General features: G+C 39.4%; 2 protein-coding genes and 1 long non-coding RNA gene across 4 annotated transcripts in view; 2 read left to right on the top strand and 1 right to left on the bottom strand.

Annotated features, from left to right (window-relative positions):
• LOC122988491 (cAMP-specific 3',5'-cyclic phosphodiesterase 4B) overlaps positions 1-7,056 on the top strand; it is a 36,617-nt gene extending 29,561 nt beyond the window's left edge. Inside the window, exon 3 of the mRNA XM_044360831.1 lies at positions 6,778-7,056. Within this exon, the coding sequence (XP_044216766.1) occupies positions 6,778-7,020 (243 nt within the window). The 3' untranslated portion in view covers positions 7,021-7,056. The remainder of the gene's footprint in view (positions 1-6,777) is intronic.
• On the bottom strand, positions 606-24,122 carry LOC122988492. Its single transcript, XR_006404807.1, has 5 exons — positions 23,945-24,122; positions 20,907-23,462; positions 20,352-20,477; positions 6,748-7,059; positions 606-3,311 (listed from the first exon to the last, which is right to left on the bottom strand). It is a non-coding gene; the product is annotated as an uncharacterized LOC122988492 (long non-coding RNA).
• The window catches only part of pde4ba (phosphodiesterase 4B, cAMP-specific a), a 143,667-nt gene continuing 134,878 nt past the window's right edge, over positions 16,940-25,728 (top strand). The window contains exons 1-2 of one of the 2 annotated variants that reach the window (XM_044360827.1): positions 16,940-17,618; positions 17,784-18,071. In XM_044360827.1, the coding sequence (XP_044216762.1) occupies positions 17,848-18,071 (224 nt within the window). In that variant the 5' untranslated portion in view covers positions 16,940-17,618; positions 17,784-17,847. Of the gene's footprint in view, positions 18,072-25,728 lie in introns of both variants that reach the window. The other variant, XM_044360826.1, reaches the window with a different exon arrangement.

The raw sequence follows: 25,728 nt of genomic DNA, 5'->3' as shown, positions 1-25,728 counted from the left end.
TTTGTTACTATACCACCACCACAGCCCAATAGGGAAACGCAAAGAGGGAATTTTTACAGGAAGTGGCGGCATTCGGCTGACTAATGGTGTCACTTCATCAGCCAAAAAGACTAACTGTGGAAGATATCCACCTGATTTGACTAACTGAGACTGCTAAAGCCTCATAATCTTCAGATAAACTTTAAATACATTTTAGCACAAACCAAGGTCTGTGGATTTTGTCCCCCATCACTTACATAGTAAGCATATTTGGAGGGAATCTTTTAATAGCTAGTATGAACTGGAGGAAAGATTTCAGCAAGCAAAACCATAACCTATCCTTTAAAAATCATGAACATTTTTAAATTACTGTTATTATAGGGTTTATTTTTAACTACGCTGACAAAATATAGTTGCAGTCACAGTTGGCGTTAAAGTTAGTTAGCATTTGGTAGCTGATAATTCTCGCTAATGTTATGTGCTTTGGAAGGTGTTATTGTTAACCCGTGCTGTTGTATTGTGAACCAAATTAAGACCACAGCATGAAGACAAATCAAACCAAACTTGTATATGTGTGCAACAGAGGAACCAGTTGTTTTTTTATATGTATATATTTTCATCATACGTCAAACACTTAGAATTTTAACAAATTTCTGGACATTCAGTTTGCAAACAGCCAAGCCATGATTTATGAGAAACTACTCAGACTGCAATTTTAGTGAACTACTTTTATGATAATGAGTTCATGAGTAATGAATCATTGCCATCACAGGCTTATTTACTGCCCTGCAATTTTCTCCAATCCAAGTACTTTCATAAAGAGGAAAAATCAACTATGTTACATACTATGCAATGTTTTTAGAAAGAATTTGGGAGAGAACTTTGAACTGCAACAACGCAGACTGCCTCACCAGCCATTGATGCCCGCAGGCGCACGCAGCCCTCCTTCTTCCTTGCCACAGTATATCTACTGAACAGTCTGTTGGTTTCTGTTCATGTCCTTTTATCACTCTTCCCTCAGCTCTGCACCACAGTGTGCAATAGATAAGGTGTCTGATCACAGCCAGCTCATATCACTGTAGCATGATAGCTTTGTCATAATTTTTACTGTATCCAAATTATCTGTCTTACAGAGTTTCTCATTAGGCTTCATGTGGTTTTCTGGTGTTTATATCTCATCTAGCTGTTCTATCTGTCTTGGGAGACACTCACAAGAGACCTAGTTTGTCAAGTTACCAAAGCATGTGATGCTTAAACAAAGTGCTTGTCCGATGATCGATCAGTCTCTGAAACCTCCTTTCCCTACACCTCTCTGGCGGGACTGCCGAGAATTTTTGTAACATTTTGAAAGTGCAAAACCACAAATACTTTGAGGAGAGTCTGTTTGAAAGTGTGTGTCATTATTCCCATTTCTACAATATATTCTGTCTCACCCTTCTCCATGACAGCAGGATTTTCAATGTTTGAGTGTGGATATTCTGATAGTTGTGCTTTTTAAATGTGGTCAGATGACATTTCATACAAACAATTTTTTTTCAAGTATTACTTGGACCATAAGCACAGGAAACCACAATCAGCAACCACTTTCCTGCCAACAGTCAACGCTGGTTTCTTTCTATCATATCCAAGATTGTTTCCTGACCTTAACCAAGTAGTTTTTTGGGCCTAAACGTAACCAAACCTACTGTAGGGATAATTCTGTAAAATGGTCATACTGTATGTAGCCATTTCTGAATGCTCTGACTAATTACATAATGTTGTCGTGTTGATGGTGTCACCAGAACAGAAAATACTCATATGGGTTGTATTGGAAGACAACAATAAACCAGTATGAAAGTACTTTTTTTTTACCCTTGTAAATAGTAGTTTGACCAAAAAAAGATCAGAAAAATCCAGTAAGTGGACACTGAGTTACAATTTATTTCTTTTGTCAACCTATTTTGTGTTTTATTTTGACTGTTGATTTAACAATCTTGTTTGTTGTTTAAGTATGAGGACTTGTTACCAGTCCTCCCCTCTCCTTTTTAATATATTTTTTTCTCCTTTCTGACTCTTAATCTCTCTTGCTGCCTTTATCTCACTTGTTTCAGCTTCCATCTCTTCTTCTGTCATTCTACCACTCTCTCTCTCTCTGTCTGACAGTTGAGTGAGGGTCAAACTGAACAGCTGTTCATCCTCCAATTAGAGAACTAGGAAGTTGAGCGTTGAATCTTATCCACCATAAGCAACAGTTCAACTCTATCTCTCTCCCTTCTTCCCATCCTCTCTACTCAAGTCTGTTCTCATTCACTCTTGTCTCTCTTTAATGACATCTATTTCACCTCCCTCCACTGTTTCTATATCGGATTTAACAAACACTGTAATCTTCTTTCACTCTCTATCTCTCTTTTGTGTCCGTCAGGAGGAGTGATGTTGGTTACCACAGCAACAGTAACTCTTCTCTCGTGTGGCACCTTGGGATTAGATGAACTGTGACCTCTTGCACTTCGTTTCCGTCTATCGGCTGTCGTTCACTGAATGTCCTCCTGATATATATCGCTGTGATGCTTTAGGTTTACTGCACTTGAAAAACAGGATATTTTATCTCATACAAGCAAGTTTGTGTCTTTCTTTAACAGGTAGGGATTTTAATTTGCCAGCACTAACACTAGATAACTTTTATTGAGGTCCTCGATTGGTTCTTCAGTATATGCTCTGTCTTTTATTACTTCACCTTCCTGCTGTGATTGTGAAAGTGAGTAGAAGACTTCTGCAGTCAGAAGGCGCCTCATAATATTAAATGTTCCTAGAAAGCATGAGGATAGCATGAACATAATTGATTGAAAATACCTCTAAATCTTGTATTATCCTTTATTATCCTTTCTGTTCTGGTTAAACAAGTGTTCTAGATACCATCGGAGTAAGTACAGAGTACAGTTTTTCTAATGTAATCTCTTATTGATTGATCTGCTGATGATTTTCTTGATTAACTGATTAATTATTTGGTCTATAAAAGAAAATAGTGAAAAGACGCATCACAATTTCTCACAAGGCCATGAAGTGCAAACATTCAAATGACTTGTTTTGTCCAACCAACAGTCTAAAACTCAGAAATACTCAGTTTACTATTATAAAATACTTTGAAAACCAGAAAATACTCATATTTGGGAAGCCAAAACTTGTAAATGTATAAGCAGAAAATGCTGGCAGATGAATCTCTAGATCAAAGTAGAGATCTATTTTTAATCCACAATACTTTGGATGTTTTCGCTGTGGAGTTAACTCTGTGGCAAAAATTCTCAGACACATAGATGGAAGTAAAGTGCCTCTTGTGTGGGGGCAGGGAATGGTTCCTAGAAAGAAAAAACATGAACAGAGGAAGAAGACGGATTCAGTCTGGATCTCAATCTGTTTCTCATCCTTTGTTACATCTCCTCGTCTTTCCTGCCTCTCTAATAAACTGATCTGTGCATGCATACCAAATAAATGAAGCTGAAACGTCTTGAAAATAGCTTTCAGCGAATTACACTGAGCGTGTTTTTTGTGCTCAACCCTCAGATAAGCTAAATTTATCACATGTCATGCATTTTGCCATAGAGGGAGAAAGCAGGCAATTTATTTTATCTCTCGTCTTACACACGGGGATCAGGCTATTTCACAAAGAAGATGATAAAAGAAAGAAAGAAGTGATAATAATTCACCAGTTTTTATTAATATCCTGTTCCTCTGTCAACCTCAGGGGAATATTTCATCACTTTTAGCAGCCTATAAATCGAACTGAATGGAATTATTAGTCCTGAAATGGCCTTTTATTCAAAGACGACAACCGTGTCTCTGTTATTATATGAAAACCTTGTGAAGCGTTTCTCAAAGTTTTATTGTATTGTCTGATTTTTTTTTTTTCTTAATATGCTGATTCATTTGAAAAAGCTCGGACTCAAGGGAAGCAAATAATTGCACAATTACAAAAATGCATGGTCATCACTTGTCAGTGTGAAAAAGAGACATGATTCTTGTATTTTCTGAAAATATTACTTTTCACTTTTCATTACTTTTCATGCCCTTTTTCAATCCATCCATCTTAAATACAACAGTATGCGCACACACACTGACACTGTATATATATCAACTAACCACTATGTTTATTTTATTCCTCCATTAAAAAGACCCTGGAGAAGCAAGCCATAAATGTATCTAACATGCTCATATATTAATGTGTGCTTGTAGCTGATGTGCATGCACAGGTGGGCGTTTCTATTCATATCTGTGTAGGAAATGCACAGTATGTATAAAACACATGTCTTTAGTCTGTATGTGCATATCGCTGGAAGCAATGCTCAGCTGTAGATGAATATGTCTTATTTCATACAAGACTAATCAGTCTCTCTTCCGGTGCTGTCCTCCCTCCCTCTTTCTTCTGCTCTTACTCATCTTTCTCTCGCTCTCTTCAGCTACAGTATCTTGCCCCTACCTCCTTCCTTATCTTTTTTTCTACTTAACTCACCACTCTCTGCAAATTCTCCCCCTCATGCCTTTCCCCAGCTGTTATCTCCTCGCACTTACCTTCCCCTCTGTCAGACCTTTTTACCTCTCTGTCTACCCTCTCCCACTCTCTATACCTCCCCCTCTATATCTGATGGGAAGCAGGTGTTGTTTTCTCAGCTCATCTCTTCATTTCCTCCCTGTTGTTTTGTTGCCTTGGTGTTGAAATGGCAAGAGCGTAGAGGGATATGGGTGTCAATGAGGGGGGGGCTGAGAAATGGGAAAGATGCCCTGAGATGCATTATGCATTAATGGTTTGACTTAGGAGAAAAATCACAAATAATACTAATACATGTTTTAAGAAATACTTTTTTACAGTAAATTGTTTATAGTTCAGTTGAGGTCTCCCCTCCCAAAAAATAAACTAATAGATATATACTGTAGACTGCATTGTATTGCTTCATATAATTATTTGACCTTGTCATTCACACATGTGCATGCTTGGTTTTTTATCTGTTTTCCTTGAAAACCAAGAAACTTTCAGTTTTATTCTGTGTTGAGCACAGTAGATGTAAAAAATACATACAAATATTGTCTGTACAACTGACACATATGACAGGGGTCATTTAATTAATCAGGCTAAACTGTTTCTAAGCTCAAATTTGCTTTTCTGCTGAGAAGAGTGGTAAATAGTAGTGGTAAATAGTGGCATAACAGAGCCTCATAATAACTTTTTGTGTATCAGCTCCTGACCAATTATTATTTTGGATATCCAAATTCCATTAGATTAACTTATCTGATAATCATTTATCTCAGATACAGACTTTTTACGTTTGTTTGCTTGTAAGTTTCTCTGTTAAACATCAGAAATAATCTGTGATAAAATATTCAGAACTCTTAACTAGCTTTGTCTGGCACTTTCCCCCGAATCCCAATGCCTTTTGTCAGTGGATGGAACAAGGAGTTAACACCTTCTGTACCCCAAATCATTCAACACCTTAAGATCACTGCTTGTATAGGGACACATGTCTATAAGAAAACATTCTAAGTCCACCCCACAGGACACCTGTAGGGGGATGGAGGTGGAAGGTCAAGAAATAATTTTCATATTTAAGCCAGAAAGAATTGTTTGCAGTGATTGAAGCAGTAAAGAAGTCCATGTCAAAGACGTCCTCATACCTGTTTGTGCTGTTTTGAAGCTATGAGGAAGTTTGCCTATGTATTCTAAAACTAATCATATGAGCTTTTTGCCTATCTGGTGCCTCATTTGTCACACTTTTTAAAGTTAAGGCAGCTGAAAATGCTTGATTAAGGTTAGTGAAGGATGTCTTCATGGTTAAAGTAAACCAGCTTTGTTGGGCGCAAACCCTAGTCTCCAGTGTTGAAGTTTACTGCTCTGTATGGCCATCCATTGTTTGTTTTTCCGGAGAGGGCAGTCATAAATGACATGACAGTAAAAGGTCACTTGAGGTTGAGGTTGTTCAGACAAACATTTCCATGCAGACGTCTAGTCAGAGGCGGGAGGTTCAGCTTTCGCTTTTGTATTGTATTTGCACACAAAGTATTTCACAGGAATACATTGTTGTTATTGCTGTGCACACATGTTTGGAGTCTCTCTCTGTCTCATGCTCATTTGCACTTGTCAAGATTTATCAAGCCCTTCAGACTTACATGTAAATTAGACTGTGCAGCTGAGGAATAAACATGGTTATTCATGCCCTGCAATCAGTTTGCTACAGACAGCACATGCTAACAAGACAAATTAAGCCAGTAAATGAGGCGGAAGGAAAGAGTGGAGACTTCCGAGGACGGATCAGTGAAGAGATGATGAAGGGAAAAAAATAATCCTGAAATTATGCAGGAATTGTGCTCTACTGTACTGCTCAGTTGTTTTTGGCTTGGTTTTGTTTTAAGATTTAAGTCATAATAATGTTGACTAAATAATTGAACTTTTAGATGCAAATTCGGGTTTTGTAGGACTTTTTACACCCTTATATGAGATCAACCGAGACAAAAAGGTGGTGAGAAGAGGTGTCAGGTCTCTGGTTAAGTAATATGGATAAATAAATGTAAAGGATCCCAGAGAGTAAGGTGTTTGTACTTTACTGTGTAAAACTTAATCTTTAGTCAGAAACAAGCCTGTGGCGCCCCTTAGTGGGCAAACTTTCCATTGACAGAACGTAATAAGTTCAGTGTGATTACTTTCATGTTCTATTATCTCTGTACAGTCTGTTATCACTCCATCTGCTTTACTATGCGTCTCTCTCAATTAATATTAAAACTTTGTCATTAATTTCATGCACTTACTTCCTCCTCCATCTTTCTTTCTCTCCCCAGGACAGCAAAGAGCCTCCAGATTGCTGCCTCAGTGAGTCTTTTACCTCCCCGTCATGCACGTTGGGTGTCGACCTGCGCCGGGGCCGGCGGCGCTTCTCAGGCAACCTGCAGCTACCCCCGTTATCATGGCGTCAGGGAGAGAGGTCGCGGACACCTGATGATGAGATCATGGCCAGACCAACGTCCCTGCCATTCGGTGCACCTCCTAGAATAGACATCACGCCGGTTGATCCCGAATGGTGAGTGGACTGTAGAGTAGAAGGCTGCGTTGGATTCTGGTGCCTGAGAACAAACGATGTGTTTGAATAATTTAAAACCGTGGTTGTTAAACACACACCTGAAAAACTGATGCTGTGGGGATATACAACAGTAATACACTATTCATGATTTAATTGTTTCTAATTAAAGTGCTTGTGTCCCACTCTTTACACTTTACCTAGACACACACACACACTCACACTATCAACAGAGGGAGACAGTGGAGTGCAAGCAGACATAACTCATACAACACTTATATGGGTTTTGGGTTTCTTGCGTACACAATGATTGACAGTTAAGGCAATTAATACCGTTATGTTTTCTTGGTTGACACACATGTTTAATGTTGCAAAGAGGTTAGTGACAGCATCTATAAACTCGCACATGTGGGTAGGGGTTCCCGCTTTTGAAGACCTGTCCTTCAAGCTGTACCCCAATTACCAGGATATCACACTGTTCAGCCTGCCTGGGAAGTTCATGCCAGGCTGCTAGAAAGGAGGACGACTTTAATAGAGCCTGTGGCTAATTGCTCTGGTGGCATCTTAAAGCCCGTTGCACTTGGAGCCTGATTACTGCTGCTAACAGAAGAGCCTCTGACATAGGAGGAGGAGAGGAGAGGAGATATCCAAATATGATTGAAACCACTTAATGTATATTTATCTGTTTCAGCTGTCATTGACAATGCTATTTTACACCAGACTAGCTTGCTTGTTGTTTAGCTTAATTGTGGGATATTGCCTTAATTAGGCTGGCTGTATTGAGATGTTTTAATAGTGCTTTAATTTCACAACAGTGATAAACATTGCTGGGGCTCAGGGCAAACACTATTGTTAACTGGCTGTCAACATTGAAGGCAGGTCAGGGAGATGTGGATCATACTGCTCTGCAGGGTGCTCAATTTGCGTGCATTAACTGTGGTGGCTGTGACAAGTCGAAGAGGGAGGGGCAGGGGCTTGTGTGGTCTTGCAGAATCAGAACTCAAATGCAGTCGTTGAGAATTACAACACACTTTTAATTGAGAATTGATGCCATGGGCCAAATTAAAAAACTAAAATATCAAATTAGGAAAAGAAATAGAAAAAAAGATGAAGTTGAAACTTAATATTTAGATTTATTTTATAACTTTTGAAATGAGTCTGGGGACATGACAAGGTTAATTAAATGTAGTTTGAACAGCTAATCATCCGGGACAAAGTTATGCTCTGGTAAACCATGAGTTCTCCCTTTCATACTGAGTAAAGACTGGGCTTCAGAAATCCTGTTAGAATACCTCTCTGCATCAGTGACTGATCTGTCATGTTGAATTCAGACTGTTGAAGATGACACTGCCTTGTTTCATTATTTATGCACCATGCCCTCAGACAGTGGTGCATGCACAGACACACACTCACAGCAACAGGTACACCTTGCAGTTTCAGATAACACGTACTCAAACACAAACAGCAAGTGGCCGGTTCTTGGCGGGCAGCCAGTTGTCCAGTCGTGTCAAATTCACATACGCTTTTACTTAACTAGCTAATCAGTCCTGATTGGCCCTATGCTCTAGTGGTGTGTGTATGTGTGTGTGTGTGTGTGTGTCTTTCCCTGTGTTTGAGATGCTAGTAAATATGGATCCCGTTGAGGAACACTTTAATAGAAGTTGCCAAGTGTTTCATTCTATTCAATTAGATGAATAAGGGCTGCTGGAAAGGTTAGCGCTAATCAGTCTTGATTGGCACAGCACTCAAGTGTACTGTGTGTGTGTGTTTAAGTGTACTGTACTGTATACACGTGTGTGTGTGTGTGTGTGTGTGTGTGTGTGTGTGTGTGTGTGTCCTGTTGTTACTGCCAGCAATATTGTTGGGCAATATGGTGCTGGAAATATATGCTGCTGTCAAAAAGCTTTTTAACATTTACATTTTTGGCCTTAGCTGATATATAATGAGTTACATTGAGTGCCTTGCCCATGACCCTTTTTCAGCCATGTAATGTGTCCTTGTGACCCACTGTCACAGGTTACAAATGAGTAGATTCATTTAAGACTGATATTCCCTTCTTAGATTGTTTATCCTTAATATGTTTAAAGTCTTACAGAGGTAAAACTAGAGGCTAATATCTTTTTTTAACATATTATATTTTAAGATATCTAAAATTTTTATTCTATATACTATTTTTTTCTTCATCATCCCTATCTATCTCACCACATGACCCCTTTATCACTAGTGTTCTTACTCTGCTAGCGTCAAAGCAACAACGCCTAGAAAACAGTTGTGACCATTACTCTTGAAGAATTATTGTATATGAGAGAGAAATTGTAGATAAAAACAAGGCCACAGAGTAATAAGTCTTACTGTTGTTGCTTTTCAGGACTGTTAAAAAGGTAAAAAATATCCAAAAGGGAGGAGTGTTTTGTTACTTTACATAATTGTAGCTACTGTATAAGAAAGCTTACATTGACTTCATCTATTAAGAACCTCTTGAGAAAATGGGTCCCTGAAATTGACACACTACTGTAAGAAATAAAATCAAAAACCATCACTGTTTTGAAATGTTCTATGACAAATCACATTTTAAATCCAGAATTAAACAGAGTCCTACTTACTGAGAAGTCACTGAGTGAATGTTTGAAGAGCTGCAATTTTTACTTCTACCAGAGGAGAGCAGTGTGAACATACAGAGCACGAGGGGTCACTAAATAGTTTCATGGGTCTGAAAATGTTGTGAAGTATATACTATGGCCTTCATAGTCACCAGATCTGTTGAATACCTCATGATTCACGTCAGACACTGCTCTTTACCACCATCCTCAAAACACCAAAAGAGGGAATATTTCTGGAAGAAAAGTGTTTATTCCTACAGAGAATTGTATTCACCTCAATACACATTGAAGCTATCCTGACAGATATGGTCCACAACACCTTACTAAGACACATTGTTTGTTTTTCCTTTAATTCTACACATTTCAGATCATATACTACACAAACAAATACACTTACTTTTATATTTTATTGGTATGATCTGATGATGACTTCCATTTCTTTCTGTTAACAGTGAGTTTATTGGTGGCTGTACAGTCCGCTCAGGCAGCCGCAGACTTTATAGCAGGTGAGGTGTGTGTCAGTTGTCAGTAACCCTGGTGGTAGAGGCAGACATGTTTCCCCTGTGTGCTTTTCCCTTCTGGCCATCCTCTCTTTTAATAGCTATCACAGTCTGTCTCCTTCAGGCACCACTGCTGCTAAACGTCAGGGTCAGCAGAACCTTCCTGAAGGTTCTCCGGTCGGATTACACTCATCCCTAGTGAAGCCTTAAGGTGGTAGTTGTAAGTGTGTGTGTGTGTTTGTGTCTGTATTATCTGTCTGTTGCACCATTTCAGTGCCAGTCATCAGCACATCTCCTTGTTTCTCCTCTCCATCCACTCTTTTTCTACTTGAACTTATTTAAGTGCTTCCATCAGTGTTTGGGAGGAGGAGTAAGGGAGCAAGAAGTTATTTTGGGATTCGATTATTTTTCCTGCTGATGTACACAATTGTTCCAAAGCCTAGAGTGCCTCACAGATTGATTTTTTGAAATTGTGGTTGTTTGTGCTTTTACCACTGATTGAGAATAGCCATTGTTGGTGGAGACAGATACTGCAAGTGAATGTTAGTTGACTGAAAGTTGGCACTTACTGTACAGTATATTTATGTTTGCTTATCTAAGTGTGATCTATGTATGTGTAGGACAGGTATACTGAGAGATAGGAGAGAGCTAAATAAATGCCAGTGGATACAATACAGTACATGCAATCAGACCTTCTCCTTTTGTAGTTTTAGCAATATCCATGTGTCTTTCATCAGATGTCTACACAAGTGGGAACAAGAATTCAGAAGTATTTGTTCACATTTTCATGCCACTAAGGATCTGTTTAAACAGTCCAACTATACGCTTGGAATATGAATTTATATGTCTGTTAAAGTGTTGCAACTGGCAATTTCAACATGCTCTACTAGCTGATCCAGTACAGATAGAAGGCTCAGATTACTACGGAAGTGATGATTGGCCAAAGACAGTCCACTTAATGTGTCTGGGACCAAGCAGAAACCTTAGTCTGACTAGATTTTTTTTCCCCTGAGTATCCAAAAATGCCAAAAAACATAACAGAGATTGACCCATAGCCAGTGGCGGTGTTTGCACAAGAGAAAGGGCAATACTCACGTACAGAACATGATATTCTTGGGTAAAAGCAGAATAAATCATAGTTATTAATGGAGTTAGATAAGTTGTTCCACCACTTTGAAATGTAATTTTGACATGGTCTGTGAAAATCCCAATAATAATGCGAGAAGAGAGAACACATTCAGTAAATGATATCATTGAAATTAAGTTATATGAAAATGTTGTTATGTGCTGCAGTTTTACTGTGGTTAAGTGATATTTCAGAGCTGCATGAAGAAAGCATGACTACAGTTTCTGGCAGCAAATACTACCTTGTATATTCAGTACATAGAATAATACTAGCAGAGGACTTCCAAGAATGCTTGTGCTTGTAAACATTTATCTATTAAACTCCAAGGCAGCGCCGTCTGTGATGTATAATCATGATAATGATATAATTTGATCTGCCATTTCAGACCCCTCTCCAAATTTGATTTGAAACTGTACTTGAATGTGTTGTTCACCCCGGGTCAGGACGACACTGGTCAGATTATGGCTCGTCTGCACTCTGTGTGCTTTCTTTGTGCGGTGAGCACTGCCCTCTCTCCTGTTGTTCCAGACGGCTTTCGTGTGGGTGTGAGTAATCCACACAGTCAGTGAGCAGAAATTGGATCTTACACTTTTCATTTGTAGCATGCACAGAGACAAAGGGAGACAAATTATGCACAAAGATTGTATTTATCTCCAATGTGTGGTTCCCACTATTCAGTTCCTGCCATGAAGTATGTATAGAAAGTATGCAACCCCTCTTTGACTTTTTGATGTTCTATTTGATTAGTGGATTAATTAAGTGTTTTGAACTCAAAAGAAAAAATATTCTCACATGTTACAGTAAGCAGGCACGCAAGAGTGCTGTAAATGAAATAATTATGTCAACTCACTTACTCTGAGTATAAATTATCGAGACGGGGCCCATGGTGCCACACAAGTCTTTTTGTGTGAGGAGGAGAGATGCTGCTCACCCCAAATCCAACAAAACAACACTACTCTCCATCCAACTAATATTTAAACATGATTTTTCACATGATTATGTGGCTTAGCGAGGGGCATTTTGGATGGTTTAACAAGATCCACTTTTATTGCTAAATCCTTGGAACGAGCAGTCATGCTCGCTACATTTTCATCAGCTTTGGTAGAGTTTTGGTTCAGTGTCAGAGGAAAAAAAAAAAAAAAAAAATTCTGTCACATTTACCTCAGCTACACTCCTGGTTGTCAGTTTGTGTTGTATGGCAATCCTCTCATGTGTGAAAGTGTATTAAACCTGAGACTCAGTATAGTTTAGTCTGTTAAGCTGTGAGTTGTTGTCAGAAATGTTTTTTTTTTTTAAAACAGGATAACTGTCTGAATGCTACAGTATAGTAAACCAACCAGCCCAGGCAGACATTCTCTTTTCTCTGCAAGTGTACACAGAATTTACAAACTCCAAGAAGAAATATTAAGATAGTCATCTTCAAATCTTAAAGCTTTTTGCTCCTCTGCAACTATTTCCCCTTTACTTTACTATTTCTATTGTTTGCCTTCTTTCTGCTCTTATTCTTAACTCTGCATTTTTTCTTTCATATAAGCTTTTATACTTCCACTGATTATGCATGTGGGTAAATAAAGAACAGCCTCTTTTTTTCAACCCTTTTTCACCTGACCATGGCATTTCAATGTTTATTATCTGCTTTCTTTTTGTGTTTCTGTCCCTTTTTCTCTCTTTTTCCATGGAACCTTTATGAATGAATACAGGCCTGCTAATCAGGGCCACAATGCAGTATTGTTTGTGAAAGAGGGAATAAGGAAGAGAGGATTTTATGTAATCAAAGATGCTACATTAAGGGCTCTCATCTAAAGACCTAAGCCCATCACACACACTGCTCCCATCACCTACATGTGACCCATACACTCGAGATAAACACACCTTGACATGCAAGATCTCCTTCCCTCCCAACACACACACATCTTCACAAGGTTTCACTGTGGGAGACCAGAGACTGAGGGAAAATAAGGCAGGCTGAGGCGTCTTTCTTGCATGTTGTGACATTATGGAAAGTGACAGATGGGGCTGGTGGGGGCAGCGATGTCTATAACATTTTTTAACCCTATACTCAACAGGGTGAAATAATAATATATTGATTAATCGATTCAGTCGAGTTCTTTCTACAAAAACCTGGTTTTAAATTAGCAGTTAGCAAAACAAGTATCCAAATGGAAATACTCATACATGTCATTACAAAACACTATTAGTACAAAAACATTACATGGATCAGTATGAAGCTAAAACTAGTGTTGGCCAACACCAACACAAAAAAGCAAAAGAGCCTTAGGGCTGCCGCTAACAACCTATTAGTACATTTTTCTATGAATCATTTAAAAAAAAAATCATTTTTCATTATCTGTAAAATGTCTTGAGAAGTCTTTTAAATTGCTTAACCAACAGTCCAAAATCCAAAGGTACTGAATTCACAATTATTTAAAAAAGGGGGAACCAGCTAATTTTTGAGATTTTAGCCATGCTAGCTGCGTGGCTCAAAGCAACGTTGGTCAGTTGTTCTGCCACTTTGGATCAATTCCTATGAAATGTGTAATAGACAGACTTTACAGTTAGACTTTGATGATCCCCTGAAGTTTTATCTTATGCCACCAGCAGGTCATAGATTTAATGTATCCAGTAAAACATCTCAGCATCTACTAAAATTTGGTACAGATGTTCATAATTTCCAGATGATGATTTCCAGTGATCCTCTGACTCTTCCTCTAGTGCCACCATGAGGTTGACAACTGTGGTTTTGAGTGAAATATCTTGATAACTTCTTGCATGAAATTTGGTACAGACAATCATGTCCCCCTCACTATGAATTGTAACTTTTGTTATCATTCGTTAACTTTCTTATAGTGCCACCATCTTTAATTTCTCCTGTATTTAAATATATGACCAAATAGGCCAACTAAACTGTGATGGTGACAGTTATAATCATTATACCTGCTAAGTAAAACCCCACAGAGCCACTAACATGGCTGTCAACTCTGTCTTGTTTCTTGATAAATTATTTAAATGATTAATCAGTCAAATTGTTAATGTTAATGATGAATTGAGTAATTATTTCAGCATTAAAGACCTTCATTACTAGGGTGGCCCAGATGCCTTAAAAGAGAACAGCATTTTTATCAGTCTCTCCTCCCACTAATAGCAATATAGAGACCCACTTGAGAAGGGAACATAAAGCACCAGTGAAGAGCTGTCAGAGCCCCTTTATGGTTGGCTATTGTATATCTCAGTTCTTCCTGTACTGTGACCGTGCATTGTGTGCTTTCATTCAAGCCCTCAAGGGTGTAAAAACCAGAGTTTAACATGGAATGAAATGGCCCAGTCACTCTCTAATTCAATCTCTTTCAATCTTTTATCTCTGTCGAAATGACTGTCTGGTATTGGCCCTCCGCACTTCCCATTTCTGCTTTGTCATTCATCTTTTCATCATATCTTTTTCCAGTGCAGAAATCTCAATAATTTACAAGAGGCTGCATTAATATTTTAAAATGTTGTGCACAGGTGTTTAGGGTCATGCTTTCATTCTTTCTTTTAATATTGAATATTCAGAAGCAGCTCCAGTTTTAAAAAGAAATGGCACATAGATGGAAAAATTGTGAGACTTCTGTCTTTCTTTTTCAATGATACAGAATAAAGTAGGTTTTCTCATACTATCTTACTGTGCCTTGGTTGAGCAGGATTTTGAAGACATGCAGTACTGTACAGTATATAACTTTACAATCAATTCAGCTATCAATACTAGATGCAGCTTGGATATGACTGTGATGATGTTTGGGATCTCTTAATATATATTCCTGGTTGTGGGAGTTTAAATCACTGATGTATTGGTTAGAATACAGTAGAAGATGTTTCAAAGCTTTAGTTGATTAGAATAACAGAAATATCCCTACAAAAAATATAACATTGCGCATAATAATACACAATCAAATAGTTATACTGAAAGTCTTATCAATCATTGTCAACAGGATGTCAATACAAGATCAGCTGTATTAGTATTAGCCTACTAATACATGTAATGAGCCTCAAACCAGAATTGAGTGGACAGAAAAATATTCAATAAAAGGCCTAAGTTGCTTATAGTAAAATATAAACTTATACCATTTCAAAAAGACTTAAACAATCTATCTGCCAGTATGTTAATGAACAGTTACAGTATAAACTAATATTATTGCACTTTGGTAAACTATGGGTCAGTTAACCTTCTACTGTCTCTCTCTGTTAAGTCACATGTTGCCATGTGACCAGCTAGATGCATAAAAACACACACTCATACTCATTCTACATGTAAAATGAAGTCACAAAATATAAAAACTTACGTACATATTAATTGAGGAATATAATCTTCTAAACAGCCAGAAAGGCAACTTGTATCCCAAACATAACCATCAAACTGTTGGGAGGGGAACTGGAGGAAAAAGTAAACGAGCCATTATACAAATTAACCTCTCAAAGGAGCTGACGTGCTCATATTCATGCTGTCCAGTGAACTGACGTGATTACTGACGGGGAACTGCTGTCATTTTGAAAATCTAAAACTCATGACATCATGGAACCGAATAGGAAACATACTGTACAAGTCGGTGACATGCTTTGTCAAGTGTAAGTGTGGCCTCTTTGCTGTTGAAACTTTGATTATTCGCACTGGGATTTGAAGTAGGCGAGTGTCACATAAACAGAGCCAGGGAATGCCATGCATCACTGGCTGATTTAAACTCATATCACCACTAACAAATGATACACACACTAGCCTGCTGTGCTCCTATGACGCCTTGTATTACTACAAGTGTTTTTTTCTTTATATATATATATATATATATATACTTGGAAAGACTATTTTCAAAGGGTTTATTGGCAAGCATTAAGTGAGACAGAGCTCCATGCTTCGATGTCTCAGAATTATCAGTGACTCACAACCAAAACAAATCAGTCCACAGAGCAGACGAGAGAGTGCTCACATTTCCAATACTCGTCACGCTGCCAGTCCGCTTCTTCTGATGTTCCTTTTTGGATTTTTTTTTTCTTCCCTCATCTTCTTTCTCTTTACCTTCAGGGCATTGCCCCTCTTTTTCTTTCTCTTCTTTTCATTACTCAGAGTAGCTCTTTATGTATGGATGTGTATCTGGGATGACTGTATCTATCTATTCTCTTTTTCTTTTTTCGCCGCATACTGTGGCAATCTCATGGTTGGATTGCTTCCATTCTGAGCAGACAGAATTATGGATGGGCAGGAGTGTTTGTGTGTGAGAGAGAAATAGAGAGAAAGAGAGAAAAGGTTAAATAAATTGGGATGGAATATACTTTGTTTCACTATAATCATGAAGTTAATGTGTCATTGTATTCTGACTGCAAATTTACTTTTATGTACTGGAAAAAATGTATGCTTTAGAGTATATATTTGAATCAGTTGACCTTTGAGCAGTGTGTATGTTTCTCTTGACTGATACCCATTAAGCTGTTTGCTTTTATCTCTCTTCCAAATTGCCTTTTTTTCCTTGGCCTACACTCATCAGTTGCCTGCCTCACTAAAGGTTACAAAATCATCAGCATCACCACAAATCCTGGCTAAACAAAAAAATAAATAATTAATCTGACAACCTGTTACTGTGCCTGCCTGCTTGTCGTCACAACAACCACCAGCCAATCCTCAACAGGGGGAGGTGTGGCTTGCGCTTGCTGCGTGCCTGCTCTCAGCTCCTTGTGTATATTCTGAATGAAACAGCAAGTGAGGCATTTGCCTGTGTGCTGTGCTCTGCTCCGCTCACTGCGCTGACTGTGCGAGTGTAGGGAAATCTTGACTTGAGGCTCGGCATAGTGAGAGTCACTTTGTGCCACACCGGGAGTGCCTTTAGAGAGGTGGGGGTTGTTTGCAGGAGAGAGGAGGTCAGTCAAGCAGTGGTTGATGGAGGGAGAGAGAGACAGGAGGAGGCAAAGAGCAGATTTCAGCCCTTCTAAATCTTTCATAAGGGAGATCCTCCAACATCAAGCTGCCCGGATGGACTGAGAGAAAGAGTTGGTTCTGAGATGTGCATTTAGGAGGCGCCAACAGTGACAGAGAGACACAGGGAGAAGGAGGGAGAGAGTGAAATAGCACTGGGTTGTGCACTTACAGACAGCAAGACCAGGAGGGAGATGGGAAGGAAGCAGTGTTGACAAGAATAATTCTTCTGGAAGGAGTTGTATGTGACCCTGCTGTGGGTAAAGCTCCTCTAAAAGCCTCTGATGAACAGAAGACTGGCAGAAAAGCACGGTGCATGAACCAAAAGAAAGAGAGAGGGAGAGGGCACGACTGCCGACTGGCTAATCCCTAAACCCGTTAAGAACGGGGGAAAAAGGGGAAGGATAGAAAGCACGGAGGCAAAGCAACCCAAACAACAAAAAGGTATGTGTTTGCTGGCCTTTTCATGGGTGTGTGCTTGTGTGTAAGTAGCCACAATATTTCCTCTACAACATTTCAACGCAGTGTAAACTTCTCTGTGTCTGGATAAAGTAAAAGAAGGGCAAAATCTGCTGTACATGACCGACTTATGTGACTGAATTTGGACAGAAAGGGGCAGAATTTGAAAGAGGAAGAAAAGCCTGACGTACAGGACTGAACCCAGCCTGCAGGGATGTCATCCAACGAGCTGAGTGTTGAGATGGACTCGTGCATCCGGACATTCAAGGAGCACATGCACCTGGAACTGGAGCCCCCAAAGATGCCAGGTGGGGTGGGGGGAAAGAGGGGCGCCACATCCCCCAAACTTTCCCCACGAAGCTCCCCGCGACTCTTCCGCAAGCTGATGGTCAACAAGAGCATCCGACAGAGGAGACGCTTCACTGTAGCTCACACCTGGTAAGGCTCGTGGGGGGAAAAAGGTACTGTACGGTTGAGACATACAGAAAGGGGAAAAGGGAGGGGTCGAGACAAAATGTGTAGGGTGCAAGGGATGTGACAGAGGACTAGAGTGAAGGAAGAAGATATGTGGATGGAAAGAGGAAACTATAGAGACATAATGAGGCCAAAGTGGTGGGGGAATTGGGAGAGAGGGGAGGTTCAGGGAGATAACATTGGAAGAAAAAAAAATATACAAGGAGAAGAAAAAAGGGGGAGAGCTGGGAGATGGATAAACAAGTCATATAAGAAGAGGATTTTAGGGGTTAGAAAGACAGCCAACAAGGGTGAGAAAGAAGAAAGCAATTATTTTTTTAAAGATAAGGGGTGGGAAAAAAACAGGTTCAGAGAATGAGAAAGGAGGTAAAGAAATCTCTCCTAAAACAATTTTGTGGTTTGTATTGTCATGATGAGTGGAGTCAAAAATATAGGATAGGGCTGCTGTCTGGTGATATGTCACTGGGTTAAGGATTACATAATGGACTAAAATCACATTCAGCAGGCTCCCGTCCTCCATTTTGATGCACTCTGTCTCTGCCCTGTACCTAGGTGAAATTTGTACTGTGTGTGTGTGTGTGTGTTGTGTGTGTGTGTGTGTTTGCGTGCGGATCAGTCCTTGTTTTGGATGGCTGAAGTGATGTGGAGGGAGTGTTAGGTATGTTATGCAACCTGGTGGTTCTTAACCTTTTTGGTTCACAACCCCAGTTAACAAATTGATGTCTACATAACAAACGCTGAACACAAAAATCACAAATGAATTGCAACATGACACAAGACAGTTCACCCTTCTCCCATTCACATTTTGTTGCGTCATACACATGATACAACAAACCCATTTAATACAATTTCTCTTGGTACATTTCCTAAAAGAAGCCCAGAGGCTTCTTTTTCAATTTAACAAGATCATACGGTCAAGAAAATGATATATTCACATATTTACTGTAGGATATTCCTCAATCTTATAATTATTTGCATCACTGTGTGCCCCACCCCCCACCCTCTCTCTGAGTCTTCATTTTGCAGCAGTTAGGCACTATGCTAAATGTGAAGGGAGGGTTTGCTATGTTATGCAATGTATGGATTAGTGGTGAGGAAAAGAGCTGCTGTGATTTGACTACAAAGCCTCAAGGTGACTCTTGTCTGATAAAAAACACCAGTCAAATTTGTTCACATTTGGCAGACAGAGGTGCTTTGTTTTCTTTATTTCATGAGGTTCATAGGGTGAAAACTATCATCTAAGAAAAAGATGAAATTCACATACAGTATGCACACAAATATATCTCCTAAAATGGTTACAACAGGATTTCCATATTGAACATTTGTGGTAATATAATAAAGGGGGCTTGTCACTGCTTGTGAGGGTTGGGTAAAAACAATTTATCTCTGTTTTAGGATAGGAGGGAAAGGAAATGAGTCCAGATATAAATCTGCTCCTGTATGTTGTGTCTAAATGCCAGGGACGGACTAGGACTAAAAAATGGCCCTGGACTTTTTTCCCAGACAAGCCCACCACAACCAGCTGCGGATACTCCACCACCCCCGCCCCACTGACGCACATACAAACACACCAGCCCTTAATACTACCTTTTATAAGCATAATGGGTGGATACTCCAGGCTACAGTAACAGTAATACAAAGCTATTTTAAGAGCAAGTGAAAGGTTTGTCACCAGCAGGCCAGCACTGTGAAGATACCATGATAGATTCTGGCTACTATATTGTGCAGTCATGATGAATATCTATATTTGAACAGGCTGTATAATCTATTTCAACACAGGAAATGAGTCAGATAATGCCATCACCATGTTAAGTTTTAAACCTGAAGGACTTCAGGGTTACTCTCTATAAAGAATAAATAATTACAAACATCAGGTACTGACTCAACACATTTGTCCTTCTTCTAAAGTGCAGTTAAACAATAAATAATATTTAAATAAACAAACAAATTTTAAGTAATATCTAAAATTAAACAAAAATTAAGTACTGTACATCGTTGGCCTGGTGCTAATGTACAGACAACTGTTCTTGGGTATTGCTGGTCCATAAACAATAAATAAGTGCAAACATCTACTGTACACATTTCTACTTCTGTTATGATACTTGGGTATTGTTGGTCTATGATCAATAAATAAAATTTAAATAAACAACAGGCATTGTAGGCCTTTGTACTAGTGCTAGGGTATTGATGTCTATGAGCAATAAATACAATTAAAAAAAAAAAGGTGGGGTAACATATCCTCACCTCAGGTTGAAAAAAGGAAGTGGGGATGATGGAAAGAGGGGCACTGAGGGTAGCATCTGTATCTTTACTCCAGGGTGGAGAAAGGAGGTGGGGATGAAGACATGGGTGGCATTGATGAAGGGCAAGCTAAAAGGAATAAAAGAGAATATAAACAATTAATTATGGGTGGGCAAGCATTTTGGTTTCAGGACACACACACACACACACACACACACACACACACACACACACACACACAGTCACTAACCTTAACTTTAAACCAAGTCTTCACCCTAAAATTAATGATTTCCGTTAAGGGGACTTACTTTTTGTCCCCATAAGGGAGGCAAGTCCCCACAACATGACTGTGTAAACAGATTTACGTCCCCTCAACGTGAGGAATACCTGGATCACACACACACATACGCACACACACACACACACACACACACACACACACACACGCAGTAAAATGGTAGACAGCACCACTATAGACAGCACAATGAAGAAAAAAATAGAGAAATTTGGGAGTAATTAAAATGTCAGCTAAGCAAGTTATAGAGAAATATGTCTTACCTTATTGGATGAGCAGTTTTCTCAGCAGCTTACTGTTTGCAACATCAATCTCAATGTCAGTATCCAAGGCCATTTCATGCATTTCATGAAAGTCTCTTGATTTTCTTGTGAGAGTTTGCTCCTGTGTCTGCTTTTAATATACTTCAAGGTAGAGAATCTCCACTCACAGAGTACTTGGGTGACTGACAGGCTGAGTAGAAACTTGTAGCCAAGGCCGAGGATATGGTATGCATCAGTCATCGAGTTGCACTGTTTCAGTATCTGGTAACAACACAATGCACACTCTTTGCAAGATGAACAGCTTTTAGTAAAAACTTAAACCTCATCTTCTTTTCCATCAGGTTCAGCCTCCAGTGTCCTGGTCCTGTATTCCTCCAATGCTGATGTTTTGAGTGTCTTCTACTGTACATCTAGATTCCTCAGCTCGCACTGCAAATTGGCAACTGTTGCCCTGCCGTCAAATTTAAGCAAACATTTGCTTGGCTCTTGAAGGGCACTAACTTGGGAGAAGTTTCTGGGGTCCAGAAGAGCTCGGTCAGCATATAGTGTGCCATGAGTAAGAAAGTGTCTGTGGATACTATTAGTAACTTTGTCCATGATTTGATTGTGGACTTCAATTTCAGGCTCTGTCTGCATCATCTTTTCCCATCTCATGATGAGACATCTCTCCATGCATATTTTTCTTTTTTCTTGCCCTTTTCTGTGGCAGAGTGGCCTCCATCTCGAGCCCTGTCTCCTCGTCCTGTTCCTATAACTTGTTATTTGCCCACTGAACAAATCTGTCTGCATCTACGTTAATGCTTTCAAAGTCTCTTGACATACCCTTCAATTCTTCTTGTGTAGCCACAACCATTTGATGGGTAGAGAGGATGTCCAATCCACTTGACTGCAAGTATTTAGAGGGAGGCAACATCTTCTCAAAAACCCAGAGAAAGACTTGAGCCGTCAGTATTGTTTCATACCTGAGCAGACCCTCAGTAAATTCGTTTGCCTTGACTCGTGCACTGGTCTTCATGGTTGCCTGTCCTGGTAGGACCGACAGTGTGAAGAGCATGACCACATCGAGCCCCTGGTCTGGGTTTCCAAAGAATCCAAAGACCTTCTTCAATTAGCCTGCCAGCGTGTTTGTTCAATTGGAGAGAGGCGCCCGTGTCATGTGTCCTGGCTCTCCTTTTCCCAGACTTTCATCCTCTGGTAGGACTCACAAAGAAACACAGTAATGTTATGGAGAAGATTGAAGAGTGACCCACTTGCTTTGACATTTCTGTTTTGTCAGCCAAGACCAGATTCAGAATATGCGCATAGCACCACATGTACTTGATTGGGGGACTTTGAGGACAACAGAGCAGAGAAACCTTTATATTGGCCTTGGATATTGGCAACTCTGTCTGTGGCATTACCAATGCACTTGCTCATGTCCAATTTTAGTTTCTCCACTACCTCTGTCAACAACTGGACAAAGTACGGTCCAGTAGATGCCTCACACTCCACAACAGCCACAAGCCTCTCATGTACTTGCTATGACCCACTTGCTATGACAATTTCTGTTGTGTCAGCCAAGACCAGATTCAGAACATGTGCATAGCACCACATGTATTTGACTGAGCGACTTTGACAACAACAGAGCAGAAAAACCTTTATATTGGCTTTGCTTATTGGCAGCTCTGTCTGTGGCATTACCAGTGCACTTGCTCATGTCCAATTTTAGTTTCTCCACCACCTCTATCACCAATTGGACAAAGTACTTTCCAACAGATGCCTCACACCTCACAACAGCCACAAGCCTCTTGTGTATGACATTAGCATTTCTTAGAATGACAGAGCACTGGTCTTGAGAGGTTATGTCCTGAGTTGTGTCAATTTCGACAGAGAACATCCTAGCTTTCTCAGTTTCACCTGAAATTGTTTCCTGCATAATGTGTTGAATTGTGGTAATGACTGTGTTGAATGTATTTTTTGAGAGCAGTGTGATAAAAGAAGAGTAGAATGATCATCTCCAAAATATTACGATGATCAGTACTGGTGTCATCTGAGGTGTAGTTAGCCTCAGACTGGCCTCTGTTGCTAAGCCCCCTTCTGCCAATGACTTTAACTATATCTACTACATGCTTCAGCACCTATCTGCTCTCTGTGAGTTGACGTGACTACCACTTAACAAACTCTCTATGTCTGCTTTGGAGGCCCTTAAAAAGTATGCTTCAGCACCATTCCTGTGCATGGCACCCTTTTCATGTTCCTCTATACATTGGAGGATATGTTTCCAATCTTTCATACCAGTGATAAAAGCATTGCTGTAGACTTTGCAAATGCCATACAAACTGAACAGTACAAGTACAATAGTGTGATGTTCACTGTATGTCAGTCACTTTCGATCAGTGCTATCTTTGTAAAAGAAAACTTTCTGCACTACAGTCTTTCCTGATTTTTGCTGTGGATGGAAACTAAAAAACATTTTCAAGTTGTCTGACTTTGGGCGTGTAAAATAATCAAAGGATGGGCTGGCTTCCCTCTGGCTCTCTTGACTCCTTCCTCTGCAGCTGTTGAACTGGGCCTAACCTGGACATGATTGAACAGACACAAATCAATAAAGGTCTAAGATAATAGCACTTACTTCAATCAAAGAAAACCTTTTTTAAAAAAGAATCATATTCACAATATGTGTCAATAATCATGGACATGCATGTTGTGTCGCTCAGCCTCAAGAGGTCACCAATGTATTATTTTCTGCACCTCTCTGTGTACGTGTTCATAAGATATATACACACAAACTAGCCCCAATGCTACTGGGTGTAGGTCCCGGCTGCACAGCAATCGTAGAGAGCCTGGCACTTAAAGCAGTTGTGAGAAAAATGTAGGCTAAACCATAATAACTAAACTCAGCACACAGTGATTCATCCTTCTCTATGCCTATCACCGCGAACCTGAGGTAGCTTAGCTAAGCAAGTTGCTAATGTAAAAACACATACAGAATTGCAATTTGTAGCTATGTTATCATGAGCTAGTAAACCTGTTAGATGTCCCCTCTGTCCCATTCTTACCACTGGTGTTGCACTTGGAGCCTGATTCTGGATACAACAAGGCTGACTAGTACCGTCGTCACCCTCACCCTGGGTCTCAGCAGCGTCATCGACCTTGTCCTTGACGTTAGCATTGTGCGGCTGCCACAAGTGCACGCAATATAAAACATATATGACTAACTATTCTGCTAGCTAACTACTTCTAGCAATGAATCCACCATGCTGCCATCTAGTGCTCATAAATGGGCATAACAATACTTTGTATTACAAAAAAACACAGAAAGAAGGATTTTTTAAAAATGATTTTGAATCCTTGTGGCAGCAGGGTGAAATTTTAATTAAGCTAAATGTGATTTCCATAAAAAGTGTCGTACATAAAGTATCATGGGCATTTACAATGCCAAAAAACTGATGACTTGTTTTTGTGCTCATAGCTTTTGCTATCAAAATTTGGTATGTCACCTTACCTCAACTTTGTTACCTCATGTTAATGTGATTTTTTTTTTCATACTGTCCACACTGGATACTGTACTGAGGCTGTATATATGAATGAGGAGCAAGAAGACTTTAACAAGTTCTAATATGTTTAGTCATTTTCTAAGAACAGTACTGTAAATACTGTGCAGTATTAAACTGTAATTAACAAAGCAGGCAGGCAGCTACATATATTACATTAAAAAATAAAAGATTTACCCATGAAATAAAAAGATGTACAGTTGATTTATAGGCAATGAGAAAGCAGATTAAATGTTTGTCTGTGGTGTCTGATCTCAGTAATAATAATATAGTTACAAGCAATTGAGCATGAAGAAACAATAAGCTACACAGGCATATTTACAAGCTTTCCTTCCGTGACTTGGCCCTGGCACTAGCACAACATGCTCCTGCTACAACAGTATAAGACCACTGATCTTTTTTTTTATTTTCTATACAGTTGACAACATCTCAAATGTGTCATCTTATCAATCCAACATTACTGTGATCCATTTAATTTGACCAAAGTATACAGTACAAATCCGGTAATGGTGTGAGGCTCCAGAAGGAATGGAATTATTTCTTACTAATACTAATAAAACCAATCCTGTCTAAAACTCAATAAGCTTAACAGGGGACTACAATCATTGGCATGTATTGAGTGGACAAATGTCTTTTCAGCTGATTGCAAGAGAAAGGAAGAAGGATGGTGGACAAGAACATTTGGTTTTCTTTTTTGTTATTCCATCATTTCCAACTTTCTAACATTCCGCTTTTTGAAAAAAGGCAGGAGGAAGACAGAGACTACTTTTGTGTGCCCCCCCAACCCCCACCCCCTTACTCATCATGCTTTACCAGAAAAAAGTAATTTAGTGCCATGTGTAAAAGCCTGCTAGGAATATTACATAGTCCACATGCACATGCGCGGGGTGTACTGGCATACACACACACACATTGAGACAGACTTTACTATAAAAAGCAATGCTACAGAAAAAAGACATTCACAGTGCATGTGCAAACTGGTAACAGCATTTAGTCTAAACCAACAGGTACAATATCTGCAGCAGTACAAAACACCCTGTTTTACTAAAGCAAAATCACAACATCCATAAAGAGATACAAATCGAACCACTGTGCAATACTTGAATAAAATAAAGCCATAAAAATACAATAAACACAGCAGCAGCAACACATAATAACAGCAATAATGCAACAGCAGTGCAATCATAAATGTATTTATGATAGGACAGGATTATGTATTTAAGTCTTTTTTGTTTTTCTGACAAAGTCCTTAATGAGGCTGGTAAAACCAATATTACGCAGAATATCAC

This window comes from Thunnus albacares, chromosome 9 (assembly GCF_914725855.1).
Source record: "Thunnus albacares chromosome 9, fThuAlb1.1, whole genome shotgun sequence".
NCBI classification, from domain to species: Eukaryota; Metazoa; Chordata; class Actinopteri; order Scombriformes; family Scombridae; genus Thunnus; species Thunnus albacares.
The sequence above is the reverse complement of the archived record's forward strand: the minus strand, read 5'-3'. Positions and strand labels throughout refer to the sequence as shown.